At 34.6% G+C, this 17964-nt stretch overlaps 1 protein-coding gene and 1 pseudogene across 4 annotated transcripts in view; one reads left to right on the top strand and one right to left on the bottom strand.

Annotated features, from left to right (window-relative positions):
- The window catches only part of BRWD3 (bromodomain and WD repeat domain containing 3), a 216972-nt gene that overhangs the window by 66349 nt on the left and 132659 nt on the right, over window positions 1-17964 (bottom strand). For all 4 annotated transcript variants that reach the window (XM_059156493.1, XM_059156492.1, XM_059156494.1 and 1 more), the window contains 7 exons: window positions 17681-17848; window positions 15536-15719; window positions 14140-14233; window positions 12076-12225; window positions 10501-10577; window positions 9749-9917; window positions 8759-8872 (listed from right to left, as the gene is read on the bottom strand). In XM_059156493.1, the coding sequence (XP_059012476.1) occupies window positions 8759-8872; window positions 9749-9917; window positions 10501-10577; window positions 12076-12225; window positions 14140-14233; window positions 15536-15719; window positions 17681-17848 (956 nt within the window). The remainder of the gene's footprint in view (window positions 1-8758; window positions 8873-9748; window positions 9918-10500; window positions 10578-12075; window positions 12226-14139; window positions 14234-15535; window positions 15720-17680; window positions 17849-17964) is intronic.
- Window positions 16764-16860, top strand: LOC131822363 (U6 spliceosomal RNA; annotated as a pseudogene).

Here is a 17964-nt window from a genome sequence, read left to right on the forward strand (position 1 = left end):
TTGGTTGAGGCACATGTTCCTGTGGTCTTTGCCACCCTTTTAGTATTTTATTTACTCCTTCATATATTCTTATCTGGATAAAATGACAAGGTGGAAAAACTCACCAAAAAAAAAAAAAAAAAAAGAAACAGGCAGTACCGAAGGCCAGGGACCTAATCAATACAGACATTGGCAATATGTCAGATCTAGAGTTTAGAATGACAATTCGCAGGGTGCTAGCCAGGCTCAAAAAAGGCATGGAAGATATTAGAGAAACCCGGTCTGGAGAGATAAAAGCCTTTTATGGAGAAATAAAGAACTAAAATCTAAGCAAGTTCAAATGAAAAAAGCTATTAATGAGGTGCAATAAAAAATGGAGGCTCTTACTGTTAGGAAAAATGAGGCAGAAGAGAGGATTAGTGATATAAAAGACCAAATGACAGAGAATAAAGAAGCTGAGCAAAAGAGAGACAAACAATTACTGGACCGCAAGGGGAGAATTCGAGAGATAAGTGATACCAAAAGATGAAACAACATTAGAATAAATGGGATTCCAGAAGAAGAAAAAAGAGAGAGAGGAGCAGAAGGTATATTGGAAAGAATTATTGTAGAGAATTTCCCTAATACGGTAAAAAGAACAAGCATTAAAATCCAGGAGGCACAGAGAACCCCCCTCAAAATCAATAAAAACAGGTCCACACCCCATCATCCAATAGTAAAATTTACAATTATTAGCGACAAAAAGAAAATCCTGAAAGCAGCCGAGGACAAGAAGTCAGTAACATACAATGGTAAAAATATTAGATTGGCAGAGTACTTATCCATAGAGACCTGGCAGGCCAGAAAGAAGTGACATTATATTTTCAGACCACTAAACGAGAAAACATGCAGTCAAGAATACTATATCCACTTAGGCTATCATTGAAAATAGAAGGAGAGGTAAAAAGCTTCCAGGACAACATAAACTAAAATAATCTGTAAACACCAAACCGGATCTACAGGAAATATTGAAAGGGGTCCTCTAAGCAAAAAGAGAACCGAAAAGTAGTAGATCAGAATGGAACAGAGACAATATACAGTAATAGTCACCTCACAGGCAATACAATGGCACTAAATTCATATCTCTCAATACTTACCCTGAATGTAAATGGGCTAAATGCCCCAATCAAAAGACACAGGGTATCAGAATGGATAAAAAATACCATGAATATGCTGTCTAGAAGAAACTCATTTTAGACCCAAAGACACCTCCTGATTTAAAGTGAGGGGGTGGAAAACAAATTACCATGCTAATGAACACCAGAAGAAAGCTGGGGTGGCAATCCTTGTATCACATCAATTAGATTCTAAGCCAAAGACTATAATAAGAGATGAGGAAGGACACTATATCATACTTGAATGGTCTGTCCAACAAGAAGATCTAACAATTTTAAATATCTATACCCCTAACATGGGAACAGACAACTACATAAACCAATTAATAATAAAATCAAAGAAATGCATCAACAATAATACAGTAGTAGTAGGGGGACTTTAACACTCTTCTCACTGAAATGGACAGATCATCCAAGCAAAAGATCAAGAAAATAAAAGCCTTAAATGATACACTGGACCAGACGGACATCACAGATATATTCAGAACATTCCATCCCAGAGCAACAGAACACACATTCTTCTCTAGTGCATGTGCAACATTCTCCAGAATAAATCACATCCTGGGTCATAAATCAGGTCTCAACTGGTATCAAAAGATTGGGATCATTCCCTGCATATTTTCAGACCACAATGCTCTAAAGCTAGAACTCAATCACAAGAGGAAATTTGGAGAGAATCCAAATACATGGAGACTAAAGAGCATCCTTCTAAAGAATGAATGGATCAACCAGGAAATTAAAGAATAGTTGAAAAAATCATGGAAACAAATGATAATGAAAACACAACGGTTCAAAATCTGTGGGACACAGCAAAGGCAGTCCTGGAAGGAAAATATACAGTGATACAAGCCTCTTTCAAGAAACAAAAAAGGTCTCAAATAAACAACCTAACCCTACACCTGAAGGAGATGGAGAAAGAACAACAAAGAAAGCCTAACCCTAGTAGAAGAGAAATAATAAAGATCAGAGCAGAAATCAATGAACGAGAAGCCAAAAGAACAGTAGAACAAATCAATGAAACTAGGAGGTGGTTCTCCGAACGAATTAATCTGATGGATACACCACTGGCCAGACTTATCAAAAAGAAAAGAGAAAAGACCCAAATAAATAAAATCATGAATGAAAGAGGAAAAATCACAACCAACACCAAAGAAATACAAACCATTATAAGAACATACTATGAGCAACTCTACGCCAACAAATTCGACAATCTGGAAGAAATGGATGCATTCCTAGAAACATATAAACTACCACAACTGAACCAGGAAGAAATAGAAAACCTGAACAGACCCATAACCAGTAAGGAGATTGAAGGAGTCATCAAATATCTCCCAACAGACAAGAGCCCAGGGCCAGAAGGCTTCCCAGGGAAATTCTACCAAACAGTTAGAGAAGAATTAATTCCTATTCTCCTGAAACTCTTCCAAAAACTAGAAATGGAAGGAAAACTTCCAAACTCATTTTATGAGGCCAGCATCACCCTGATCCCCAAACCAGACAAGGATCACATCAAAAAGGAGAATTATAGACCAATATCCTTGATGAACACAGATGTGAAAATTCTCACCAAAATGCTAGCCAATAGGATCCAACAGTACATTAAAAGGCTTATTCACCACCACCAAGTGGGATTTATTCCAGGGCTGCAAGGTTGGTTCAACATCTGCGAATCAATCAATGTGATACAATACATTAATAAAAGAAAGAACAAGAACCATATGATACTCTCCATAGATGCTGAAAAAGCAATTGACAAAGTGCAGCATCCCTTCCTGATCAACACTCTTCAAAGTGTAGGGATAGAGGGCATATACCTCAATATCATCAAAGCCATCTATGAAAAACCCACTGCAAATATCATGCTCAATGGAGAAAAACTGAGAGCATTTCCGCTAAGATCAGGAACACGGCAGGGATGTCCATTATCACCACTGCTATTCAACATAGTACTAGAAGTCCTAGCCTCAGCAATCAGACAACAGAAAGAAATTAAAGGCATCCAAATCGACAAAGAAGAAGTCAAACTATCACTCTTCGCAGATGATATGATACTATATGTGGAAAACCCAAAAGACTCCACTCCAAAACTGCTAGAACTTGTACAGGAATTCAGTAAAGTGTCAGCATATAAAATCAATGCACAGAAATCAGTTGCATTTCTTTACACCAACAGCAAGACAGAAGAAAGAGAAATCAAGGAGTCAATCCCATTTACAATTGCACCCAAAACCATTAAGATACCTAGGAATAAACTTAACCAAAGAGGCAAACAATCTATACTCAGAAAACTATAAAGTCCTCATGAAAGAAATTGAGGAAGACACAAAGAAATGGAAACATGTCCCATGCTCCTGGATTGGAAGAACAAATATTGTGAAAATGTCTAGCTACCTAAAGCAATCTACATATTTAATGCAATCCCTATTAAAGTCCCATCCATTTTTTCCAAAGAAATGGAACAAATGATCCTAAAATTTGTATGGAACCAGAAAAGACCTCAAATAGAGGAATTTTCAAAAAGAAAGCCAAAGGGGCGCCTGGGTGGCTCAGTGGGATAAAGCCTCTGCCTTCGGCGCAGGTCATGATCCCAGTGTCCTGGGATCGAGCCCCACATTGGGCTGTCTGCTCCGCGGAGAGCCTGCTTCCTCCTCTCTCTCTCTCTCTGCCTACTTGTGATCTCTGTCTGTCGAATAAATAAATAAAATATATATAAAAAAAAAAGAAAGCCAAAGTTGGTGGCATCATAATTCCAGACATCAAGCTCTACTACAAAATTGTCATCATCAACTCAGTATGGTCCTGGCAGAAGAACAAACACATAGATCAATGGAAGAGAAGAGAGAGTCCAGAAATAGACCCTCAACTCTATGGTCAACTAATCTTCGACAAAGCAGGAAAGAATGTCCAATGGAAAAAAGACAGCCTCTTCAATAAATGGTGCTGGGAAAATTGGACAGCCACATGCAGAAAAATGAAATTGGACCATTTCCCTACACCACACACGAAAATAGACTCAAAATGGATGAAGGACCTCAATGTGAGAAAGGAATCCATCAAAATCCTTGAGGAGAACACAGGCAACAACCTCTTTGACCTCAGCTGCAGCAACTTCTTCCTAGGAACATCGCCAAAGGCAAGGGAAGCAAGGGCAAAAATGAACTATTGGGACTACATCAACATCAAAAGCTTTTGCACAGCAAAGGAAACAGTTAACAAAATCAAAAGACAACTGACAGAATGGGAGAAGATATTTGCAAACGACATATCAGATAAAGGGGTGGTATCCAAAATCTATAAAGAGCTTAGCAAACTCAACACACAAAGAACAAAGAATCCAATCAAGAAATGGGAAGAGGTAACAGTTAAAAAAAAAATTTTACCCGAAGACGAGAAAAAAAAAAATGAAAAAGAAAAAATTAAATTAACTGCAAGACTAAAACAAATCTATGGTCAACTAATCTTCGACAAAGCAGGAAAGAATGTCCAATGGAAAAAAGACAGCCTTTTCAATAAATGGTGCTGGGAAAATTGGACAGCCACATGCAGAAAAATGAAATTGGACCATTTCCTTACACCACACACAAGAATAGACTCAAAATGGATGAAGGACCTCAATGTACGAAAGGAATCCATCAAAATCCTTGAGGAGAACACGGGCAGCAACCTCTTCGACCTCTGCCGCAGCAACATCTTCCTAGGAACAACGCAAAAGGCAAGGGAAGCAAGGGAAAAAATGAACTACTGGGATTTCATCAAGATCAAAAGCTTTTGCACAGCAAAGGAAACAGTTAACAAAATCAAAAGACAACTGACAGAATGGGAGAAGATATTTGCAAACGACATATCAGATAAAGGACTAGTGTCCAGAATCTATAAAGAACTTAGCAAACTCAACACCCAAAGAACAAATAATCCAATCAAGAAATGGGCAGAGGACATGAACAGACATTTCTGCAAAGAAGACATCCAGATGGCGAACAGATACATGAAAAAGTGCTCCATATCACTCGGCATCAGGGAAATACAAATCAAAACCACAATGAGATATCACCTCACACCAGTCAGAATGGCTAAAATCAACAAGTCAGGAAATGACAGATGCTGGCGAGGATGCGGAGAAAGGGGAACCCTCCTACACTGTTGGTGGGAATGCAAGCTGGTGCAGCCACTCTGGAAAACAGCATGGAGGTTCCTCAAAATGTTGAAAATAGAACTGCCCTATGACCCAGCAATTGCACTATTGGGTATTTACCCTAAAGATACAAATGTAGTGATCCAAAGGGGCACATGCACCCGAATGTTTATAGCAGCAATGTCCACAATAGCCAAACTATGGAAAGAACCTAGATGTCCATCAACAGATGAATGGATCAAGAAGATGTGGTATATATACACAATGGAATACTATGCAGCCATCAAAAGAAATGAAATCTTGCCATTTGCAACAACATGGATGGAACTAGAGCGTATCATGCTTAGCGAAATAAGTCAAGCAGAGAAAGACAACTATCATATGATCTCCCTGATATGAGGAAGTGGTGATACAACATGGAGGCTTAAGTGGGTAGAAGAAGAATAAATGAAACAAGATGGGATTGGGAGGGAGACAAACCATAAGTGACTCTTAATCTCACAAAACAAACTGAGGGTTGCCGGGGGGAGGGGGTTTGGGAGAAGGGGGTGGGATTATGGACATTGGGGAGGGCATGTGATTTGGTGAGTGCTGTGAAGTGTGTAAACCTGGTGATTCACAGACCTGTACCCCTGGGGATAAAAATATATGTTTATAAAAAATAAAAAAATTGGGGCGCCTGGGTGGCTCAGTGGATTAAGCCGCTGCCTTCGGCTCAGGTCATGATCTCAGAGTCCTGGGATCGAGCCCCGCATCGGGCTCTCTGCTCAGCAGGGAGCCTGCTTCCCCCTCTGTCTCTGCCTGCCTCTCTGCCTACTTGTGATCTCTCTCTCTGTCAAATAAAATAAATAAAAATCTTTTAAAAAAAAAATAAAATAAAATAAAAAAATTAAAAAAAAAAACAATAAAAAAAAAAAAAAAAAAAAGAAATGGGAAGAGGACATGAACAGACATTTCTGCAAAGAAGATATCCAGATGGCCAACAGACACATGAAAAAGTGCTCCACATAACTCGGCATCAGGGAAATACAAATCAAAACCACAAGGAGATACCACCTCACACCAGTCAGATTGGCTAAAATTAACAAGTCAGAAATGATAGATGCTGGCAAGGATGCGCAGAAAAGGGAACCCTTCTACACTGTTGGTGGGAATGCAAGCTGATGCAATTACTCTGGAAAATGGCATGAAGGTTTCTCAAAAAGTTGAAAATAGAGCTACCCTAGGACGCAGCAATTGCACTATTGGGTATTTACCCTAAAGGTACAAACGTAGTGATCCAAAAGTGGCACGTGCACCTGAATGTTTATAGCAGTAATGCCCACAATAGCCAAACTATGGAAAGAACCTAGATATCCATCAACAGATGAATGGATAAAGAAGATATGATGTGTGTATATATATATACAATGGAATACTATGCAGCCATCAAAAGAAATGAAATCATGCTATTTGCAACGGCGTGGATAGAACGAGAGGGTATTTTGCTTAGCGAAATAAGTCGATAACAGAAAGACAACTATCATATGATCTCCCTGATATGAGGAAGTGGAGATGCAACGTGGGGAGTTTGGGGGGTTGGAAAAGAAGAAATGAAACAAGAGATCAGGAGGGGGACAAAGCATAAGAGACTCTTAATCTCACAAAACAAACTGAGGGTTACCAGGGGGAATAGGGAAGGAAGAGGGTGGTGGGGTTATAAACATTGGGGAGGGTATGTGCTATGGTGAGTGCTGTTAAGTGTGTAAACCTGGCAGTCACAGACCTGTACCCCGGGGCTAATAATACATTATATGTTACTTTAAAAAAATAAAGCACCAAGCCAGCTAAAAATCAGCCTTGTTTTTAAATATTTCTTGAATAAATGAAAATAATTTTTCTCTGAAAAAAAAAAAAGAGACTACTTGATCACTATGTCTGGTATAAGATATCTATAAATGTCAGTTACAGAGGCATTTGGTGGAATTCTTATTGGTCCCATGGCTTTTAAATCCATTTGCAAAGTTTTTCCCCTTTTTTATTATGATGACAATATTACTTTCCTATTATTAGTCTTAAATTAAAAACTGCAAACATTTATTCAATCAGAAATGAATGACTATCAATATATCAGAGAACATACAAGATAATTTTAGTTAAAGTATTGCAATTATTACCATAATTTTCAAACAGAAAATGAAAATTTTCTCACACGATAGAATTTAAATCAATTATTGACTGACCACTGACCAGCGTGTTCCATCACGCTTAGCAGGTAGGACTTACTCACAAAATAATATTCTTCTAATCACTGAAAGGGGTAATTGTCCTACAGTAGGCATTCTATCAGGTTGATCATGGGCTTTTTTTTAAAGGACTCAACATACAACTTTATTATTTTAATTTAATTTATTTTAATTTTTTAATTTATTTTATTTTCAAAATACCACTTTATTTATTAGGACTCAAAATACCACTTTAATCTTACTAAGTTGCAATTAGGCTAAAAATAAATACAATTATTTTCATGAGTTCATTAGCCAATCAATTTATTTAAATAGTCTCTGAGCATCTATTATTTTGGAGATTCTATGCTAAATACTACAAGTGAAATCATTTAAAGCATGAAGTTGAACAGAAATCAAAATGGCTATGTAAAGCAAAATAAGTCAATCAGAGAAAGACAATTATCGTATGATCTCACTGATATGTAGAATTTGAGAAACAAGGCAAGGACTATAGGGAAAGAGAGGAAAAACAGAAACAAGATGAAACCAGTGAGGGAGACAAACCTTAAGAGACTCTTCATCTCAGGAAACAAACTGAGGGTTGCTGGAGTTGGGGAATGGCAATGGGAGGGATGGGGTGGCTGGGTAATGGACAGCGGGGAGGGTATGTGCTATGGAAGCACTGTGAACTGTGTAAGACTGATGAATCACAGACCTGTACCCCTGAAACAATACATTATATGTTAATAATAAAAAAAGAAATCAAAATGACTACAGTAATGCTTCAGTGAAGCTAGATTTTAAAGTAACCTTTTACAACTCTTTTGCAAACCTCCCTTCCTCCCTTCTTAACCTTTTGTTTCAGGAACCTGTTACCACCCTAAAGACATGACAAAACAGCTGGTAGAAAGTACACAATTCCTATCAAAACTGGTTTGATTTTATATTTCCCTAAACACCCCTATCCCCTTCTTCTAGTGAAACTGCAGTTTTTGAAGGCCATAGCCTGCTGTAGCTGCCTTTGCCTGGGAAGGTTAATAAAGCTACTGTTCCTCTTTGCCCAAACTCTGTCTTCAAGTTCTATGTTTCTGAAGTACAGAGGTAGGTTTTTGACAACATTAAGGATATAAAAATTATTAAGATTCCATCCATATATAACAGAGGTGGGCAGTAAAGACAGTGTACATATAACTATAATAGAATTGAGAATATAAATGCCCTAAGACTGACTAACGTGAGTGTTCTTGAGGTTCTAAGAGAAAAAGATTATAACAGGTAACAATTACCTCATCTCCCATCTGTGGGACAAATGGGGAACGTCGTGGTATGGTATCCAAAATCCACTGAGGGGCAAACCATTCTTCATTGGGTTCACCTGCCATAGAAAGCAGTCCTCCTTTCTAAAATATAGTTCACAAATATATAAACCATAAATATATGAATAGTAGTATGAAAAATAACAGAATGTTAAAAAAAATCATGTTATAATAAAACCTAAAATATACAAATTTTAAACATTTCATTTATCAATTACAATTATGTACAATCTTGTACCAATAAAATAGTCAAGTGAATTCTTTAATATTTGCTCAATTTTGGCTGACAGATAATAATATGACATTATATACTATGTAAGAACCACAAATTTTCAAGTCCCCAAAATACCATGTGAATTTGAGTGTAAGTAACACGGGATCTTTTTGCCAATAAAATGGTGACAAGAAGATAATTCTACTAAAGCAACAGGATACTGGATACCTGATACATTGTATATATGTACAATATGTACATAGCTAATTTTTAAAATAATATTTAAATAACTGTGTGGATTAAGTCTTTACCTGAAATTATAGTGAGGAAGAGAAACCATCATTGGGATGAAATAAAAACATATAAAGAAATGGAAGAACCCCTATAAGATTTATTATACCCTTCCATTTTAAAAGTCAAAAATGTATAGAAATTTATGACCAGAAACATGACAAGAATAACTTTTTTATACTACAGTAGCTTATTATTTAAAACTCAACTATATTTTAAAAAGTAATTATCAATATTTTAATTTAACAATAACTAAATAATAATGTAGATATTCTAGCCTCTACTTTTGATAACTGAAAAAAATTAAAACATCTTTTTATTTTAAAGTCATTTTAAACAGTTTTACTCATTTGCTCAGATGGAATGTTATTTTTAGAGAAAAGTTAAGTGTTACTATTTTTCAAGTGTCAAAGGCAAAAACAAAAACAACAGAAACAACTTATAAATTTACAAACCTTCTTTCTAGTTTGTTTAGGTTTCTTTTGCCTTTCTTCTAGTGACTTCAAGTTCTCTTCCTCCGAGCTGCTGCATATTTTCCGTGTTGCCTGTCTGGTTTGTCTTTTTGGAGGTTGCAAATTTATTCCAGCATCTGCTGTCCAATCAGAATATTCACTTGATGAATCACTATAAATATATCAAAATTATGAATATATAAGTTTAGGAAAGGAATACTTTGTCTCCTAATTTAAAGATGATCATTTTGTAATAAAACAGCATTATAAAAGACATGACTTGATTTTGTTCTAACTGAACAGAAAAAATATCAATACAGATTTTAGATAATTAAGTGATTTCAGTGAAAACCTTCTTGGATAAAGTATAATGGTTAGTTTCCCATAAAAGAATTTAAAATTCAAAATTCCTGTCCAAGTAACAAAAGCCTCTTTAAATAAAGATGCCCCTAATCCCTAGAAATGTTAAATGTAGCTGTTTTAAAACTCAACTAAATAAATATAGCCTGCTAAGATGCAGAATCTTGGATTTACAAAGCATCTTATTTTACAAATGAGGAAACTAAAGCCCATAGTGACATGCCCAAAAAGATACTGGTAGAATCAGGATGAAAGAAGTCTCTGAATATCCAACCCAGTACTCTTTCTACTATAAAATACTATTTTAACTATGGTTTTACCAAATTCCTCCTAGAACATAATTTCACATTAAAATGGTCAGATAATTTTGACCAAATCAAAACCATTAAAACTACCTGGAAGAACTTTCACTTTGCCATTCAATAACAGGATCCTCTACAGAAGCATCACTTGTGCCAATTGTTTCATCTTCCTGCAACAAGGAACCAGCAGTTGAGATATATGGTTATTAACTAGCATATTATTAATTAGCACATACTACCTATTTTATAACACTTTTTGTATTTCCTCTAACCAAAACAACAATCCAGGTAAAATGAACATAATTAGGGGCACCTGGCTCAGGAGGTTGAATGTCCGACTCGGTTTTGGCTCAGGTCATGATCTCATGGTGGTGGGATTGAGCTACACGTCAGGCTCTGCACTCAGTGGTGAGTCTACTTGAGATTTTCACTCTCCTCTCCCCCTGAACCTTTCCCCACTCTCCCTTTCTCTCTCTCTAATAAATAAATAAATAAATTTTAAAAAATAATCATTTTTCTACATCTATCTATAACTCACAATTAAGCCTACCAGGTATTTAAAACCTTCTAACATCTACTATCTTATTGATATGGGACATCTTTTATTACTTCAAAGACTGAACAGACTCCTTAAGGTTCCCAGATATAATCCTCTTAAATATTAAAATCATTGCTTAAAAAAATATATCTGTATGCCTCTGCCAAGTTAATGTAATTACTCTTCATAAAATAATCTTTTTATTACGTAAAACTTCAAACATTCCAAAGTAGAGGGAATAAATTACTCTTGTGTACACAATCTCCAGTATAGACAATAACTCACTGCCTATCATGTTTTATCTGTACCATCACCAACTGCCTCATACCCAAGAGATTATTTCAAAGTAAATCCTTACCAAAAAAAGCATTTTAACTATAAACATTTAATAAGATTATGATTCTTTTTAAACAGAAAACCATACCACTATTATGACCTTAGAAAGGAAATAGTCCTCAATACCTGACTATTCCTTTTAGTTCAAGATTTTCACAGGTGAAGGAGAAGAGGAAGGACATCATAGGTAAGAATTAAAGAGCTGTGAATGCTGGAAGAATAATAGGAGGGCCATATATTATCAATGAATAATTAAGCCCACATTATCCACTTAATAATGAAAGTTGTTAAGAGAACAAAAGGAAAGGACTGGAGAAGAGAAGAAAAGAATTGGTAAACTCTATTCTATTACCATAAAAATGTAGGTCTGAAAAAAGCCATCACTTCATAATCTCCATACTAATGAAGTCAACAATAACGGAAAATGTGCCTTTCTGCTGATTACACAGTAAACCAGTTCCGGGACTGTAAATTAGTTATTATTGTTTATATTCTACTTCTTATTTATGGGCAGATTTCCTTTTACTCTTTTCTCATTGTCCCAAAGTTAAACTTACTGGCATATTTGATACTCTCAAACAAGATAGTATCTTAGGTATAAATCAGAGAAGATACCTAAAGGAATTCAATGTAATGTTCAAATTTGCCTATTAAATACCTTAATAATGGAAAATCTTAAAAGAAAATCATTAAAATTAGTTTCTATTAAAATCACTATTAAAAGTAAACCCAAGGTAATGATACTAACTGGTAAACAAAAAATTACACTGAGTAAATAATTGCAGATATCTAACCTCTGAGGAGCTGTCTGAGTCTTCCTGTACACCTGAATTTTGACACGATGCTTGTGAATTATGCTCTATGTTGGACCGTGTTTGGTAAGTATGTTGACGTTTGCGCTGTGTCCTCCGTAAAGACCGCCCACAGCTAGGCTGATAATCAGTCTATAAAACAGAAAGAAAATTTCGAAAAATGAAAGGCCTGGAGTGCCTGGGTGGCTCAGATGGTTACGTGACTGCCTTTGGCTCAGCTCATAATCTCAAGGTCCTGGGATCGATCCCCATATTGGGCTCCCTGCTCAGTGCAGAGCCTGCTTCTCCACCTTTCTCTGCTATTTCCTCTGCTTGTGCTCTCTGGTTCTATCCCTCTGTCAAATAAATAAAATAAAAATCTAAAAAGAAATGAAAGGCTCAATGAACACACACAAATATATAAAGCAAATAATTTGGGTGGGGGAGGGGAAAGGGATAGATAAAATAATTAGGAATAAATCCCCAAAAAGAAAATATAACATATATCTATATATATTTCAGCTATTTTCATTAATATTTATTACTCTCCTATTTCAAAAATTTTGTGATCAAATTAAAGAGTGTGCTGAAAGTTTGGGCTGCAAGAATGGGCCCACTCAGAATTTACATATACTGTATTACTCACAATTTATTGCAAGATAAAGCAAGATACATATACCATACCTATGTATATGTAATTCTTAATATAATATGTACTTCTTTGTTCATTAAAAAAACTACATTTAATAAACTGATAAAATATTTAATTTTTAACAACTTAAAGCAAAAACTATTTTCTTCTAACCTTTGCAAGTATAAAATATTAATGATATTACCTTATGTTAAACTTACAACCATAGCATGCTATCAGGAGTAAACAAGTTTAAAAGTCATAAATAAATCAGTAACAAGGACTAGTTTCTTGCCCCATATGTAAATATTTCTCATTTTTGATATAAATAAAAATGTTTATAGACCCAACAACCCTGTTTATTATTAGTAGTCTCTCAGACAATTATGATATTTGAAAAATCAGCTTAGCAGGAGAAAATAATATAAATCATAGATCTGAGTCATTCAAAATGTCTAAGAAAATAACATTAAGAGAGAACATCAAATAAGCTACCAAACCTCAACAGAAATTAAGAAAGTGGGCATCAAAACGATCTAAGGATATTTAAAGATATTCATAAGATACTTACCTAAAACTGTGTTTATCAATACTGAAAAAAAAACATTTAAAATTCAGTGCCCATTGCCTAGATTTCTTTAATAAAATTAAAATCACCTAGACTCTCCAAATTACCATACTTTTTAGGAGTTACAGTTAGATCTGGGAATAAGAATATACATCGTTATGCAACTAGTTTGTTCGATCTCAGAATACTAGTAAGGGGTTTACTATGTACCTAATGAAGTATAGGAATCTGACTCCCTGCCTAGCTGTTTCTACTGGGAGTATGAATCTTCCCAATGTATAGATCAGATTGTGCTTCTATATGATTAGGTAGGCAAAGAGTGGGCCTTTCTGTAAAGGGTCAGAGTGTAAATGGTTTTGGCTCTGCAGGTCATATGATCTCTGTTATAACTACTCAACTCTATAGTGTGAAATCAGCCATAGATAATATGTTAATTAGTAAGTGTGGCTGTGTTCCAATAAAACTTTTATTAACAGGAATAGGCTATAGACTAGATTTAGACCATGCATAGTAGTTTGTCAACCTCTGACCTAGGATATCTAAACATTTATTTTATACTGTGATTAGTGACCAGCCAACAATTTTAAGGTTTTACTCTAACCATATGAAGATGTTATTTTAATACAAATGTTTTATACCTACAATTACCACATGTCCTAAATTTTGGAGGACAGTCCTGACTTTGAGTGATTTTATTTTTATTAATAATTGCCATATATTTCAATTTCAGGATTAAAAAACAGGTTATCCATACATGTAGTTAGCTAGCAAAATAGCCCCTTAATACATAATTGCTACCTTCGAAAAACCCAGTATCTGCAAATATTTACAAGTAGTGTAACCCAATGGACTGTAAAACTAAACTTACCCTTTGGGTAGTATAAGATGGCTTTTTCTTCTTTTCAACTGTATAAAGACTGATTTCTATGTCACCTTTTGCAGTTCGACATTCTTCCTGAACCCTAATAACAAAGGTCAAAGTGACAGAAAATCATAAAAATAAAACCAACAGTCTAAAGGTCAGATAACAAAAATACCTTCAAATGTAAAATTTTCCATTTTAACTATTTTTAGGTGTATGTTAATGACATTTACAAAGTTGTGTAACCACCATCACCACTCTTTCCAAAACTTTTTCATCACTCCAAACTTTGTAACCATTAAGCAGTAACTCTCAATTTTTCCTTCTATCAGTCCTTATTAACCTCTAATAAACTTTATGTCTCTATAAATTTGCTTTCTCTATATATATCATATAAGTGGAATCATATGCTGTTTTTACTATTTATCCACGTGAGAGCAGTTATTAGAACTTCATTCTTTTTTATGACTGAGCAATATTCCATTTTATGTATATATCACATTTTGTTTATCCATCCATTTGAGGACAGACACTGGAGTTATTTCTACTGTTCTGGTATTGTGAATAATACAGCAATGAACATTGGCATACAAGTATCTATTTGACTTCCTTAATTGTACTTTAATGTTGTGAGTAAAGAATTATTTCAAATTCCTCTACTGCTAAGACTTCATAAATTACCTATGTTTCCCTAAGAAAAGGCAAAACTAAATCATGTTTGATGCCTGTTGGATGAGAGGGTAAAAGGATTGGGAAAGGAAATAGCATTATTAAGAGATTTTTGTATGTTCTCTGTCAAATGTCCTTTTTCTTTACTAAGTCTATTTCCAGCCTCTGTGGATTATCTGTTAGGATTTATAAATAAGAATAGGTATTCTAAATACCTATAAATAAGAATAGGTATTCTAAATTAAAAATTCATCCTAATAAATTCCTTTCATACAAGGACATCTACTTAAAGGGCATTTCAAAATATGCCTTAAGCACTGGGGTCTACAACATATCTATGCTGCATTCCCAAACTATTCCAATATCAAAGTGATGGCCTTTTTCCTCAGAACCACTGCTGAATTTTGGGTCTATATACCAAGGACATATTTAATAACATATGGTCTCATATTCTTACTTAATACTATTTGTATTTTTATGTTCTAACCTAGACTATAAACTCATGGAAAACAAACAATGTTTTTCATTTTTCAGTATTTCCCAAACCATTTAGTACAGAGCCAAGTAAATAAAAAATAATCATTAAATAGTTGTTATGGAATGAACTAACTGGAATAATATAGAAAAACTAATACAAATCTCAGCTTGATTAAAATATACCTTAGTTATTAAAATTTCCTAACTAAACAATAAAGTTCTCAATTTTCTTATCAATGCTATCTTATTGACTCACCTGCTAACTCCACTATTTAGTTCATTGACCACCACCCTTCTGCTCCATGCCATGAGATCTCGTTCAGTGGCCATCTGGCTTCGAGGAGCATTGTTATGCATTTGTCGGACACCTTCAATCTGACCACTGCGTCGAAGCCCAATATTTGGGGATGAATATATGTCCATATTTGGACTTCTCAGAGCTAAAATAAAAAGAAAGGTACCACTTTCTCTGAGTAAAGGCACAAATTTTTAGAGATCAGTACTTCAGAATAGGAAAGTCTAAGATGGTACTTCTAGACAATATTGCTATATTTTTGTTCTACATTTTCTGTACCACCCTGAATAAAGTAAGGCACTAAATAATTGTTTAAAGTTTCCATCACTCTTTTAAATTTTTTCAAAGTACATTCATATCTGTCATCTAGTAAATACTGAGGAAATACAAAAAGTATAATATGATTTGGTAGATTCACAAATGTTTAATAGTACTATTTCAGAAAGCAGCTTTTAATCTAAATCCTGCATTAAGCCCATGAAAAGGTCTATGAATAAAATTTCAATAGGCTTTTGAATATAGTAATAAGAGAAAAAATATAAGCAAAAAATATTTTTTACTATCAAAATTTCATTTTCAAAACTGGTAAGCAATGAAAGAAAGGGGAAATAAAGTAATGAAACCTTTTTTAAGCACCTAGACATTCTCTGTTAATTTATTTTGTTGTATTTGCAAATAAAATAAAAATGGAAATTGCATGATTCACTCAACTGTTAAAATAAGCACTCAGGAAAAACAATAAAAATAAACATTGGAAACAAAAGTCAGTGGGGTCGCTTTTACTATGGCATTTCAAATCTATCAACAGAAATCTAGTATTGAGGGTAGAGCTGAATGTGGATTTCATTAATGAATCTCTAAATCAGGGTTCTAAGAAAGTTTTATGTCAAGAAACAAAAAGGGCCTGGTTATGTAGGATTATCAGCTCACTTCTTGTTTTGTTCCAGGTTAAGTGAACAAAGAATGTTTTTATTTTAATTTTATGGGATACTTAAGAATCAGGAAATGAGTATAATACCTTGTGAATCATGTCTAATTTAAATTGTTTTATTCAATTCTTGGACTCCAAAAGCTATGATACCCAAATAAACCCCAATTTATATGAATGTAAAAAGAAACACATGCCAAAATCCCTTAAGATGGCATTTTGGAATACAACTAATAGTTCTTGATAAAAGTAAAATTGATGGTGCTCACTTTGGCAGCACTTATATTGAAATGATACAAAGAAGATTAGCATGGCCCCTGAGGATGACAGGCAAATTCATGAAGTATTCCATCATTAAAAGAAAAAAAGTAAAACTGACAGAAGCTAAGATTTATATAAAATTCAGATATATAGGGCACCTGGGTACCTCAGTTGGTTGGGCGTCTGCCTTCAGCTTGGGTCATGATCCTAGAGTCCCAGGATCAAGTCCTGCACTGGGCTCCCTGCTCAGCAAGGGAGTCTGCTTCTCCATTTGGCCCTCCCACCTCTCGTGCTTTCTCTCTCACTCATTCTTTCTCAAATAAATAAATAAAATCTTTAAAAGATTCAGATGGACAGTCACATTTCATGTAAAGTGAAGAAAAGATACAATAAATTAGAATACTGCTAGTATTTAAACTGTTGTGAAAATCAATCCACAAGTTGCATCTGTATTTCCTATGAATAGGGCTTATCTTCCAGTGTATTTTTGTAAATTCAAGAGTTGAAGGAGATAATGTTGCCTTTTTTTTTTCTTCAACAAAGGTGGATAAAATTTTTCTTAGTTATTTTTACATTCAAGTGGTTTTAATTTTGAAAACATTATAGGTTGGTTCTTCTTTTACAAAAATCATGTACTTACTACAGTACCTCATTTACTATAACAAAAGTGAAGACTGAAAATACATTCTTGAGTTAAGAGAAAACAGTATATTAAAATATACCACCCATATTTCATGAGATACATTAAGACCTTTAGCCACAAATGACATGAGATTATGGCAATTCAGTGTATTTGATATCACAATTTTAAATTAATAAAAATGTTCTTATTTAAAAACCTAAAATGTTCCTTACATGTGATTACTTAGTGCAAATAAAATGAATAAAGTATATCTATCACATATATACATACTTACCACCATTAGCAGAATATGATCTATTAACTGGAAAATGTGGAACATCTCCTTCATTAATTAGTCTAAGATCTTGTTCTCTCTGTAGCTCCCTGATTATCCCATCAAGAATGCTTTCGTCTTGGTCATTGGTTTGTTGTCCAATTACTTGTTCTACCACCTCACCATCACCTTAATGAGACCAAAGATATAAAGCCACAAAATTTTAAATAACCTAAATGGAGTAAAACAATATAGTAAATACAGTAAAAACAAACTTAATCTATAACTTTTTAGGTAAATACTAA

This window comes from Mustela lutreola, chromosome X (assembly GCF_030435805.1).
Source record: "Mustela lutreola isolate mMusLut2 chromosome X, mMusLut2.pri, whole genome shotgun sequence".
NCBI lineage: Eukaryota > Metazoa > Chordata > Mammalia > Carnivora > Mustelidae > Mustela > Mustela lutreola.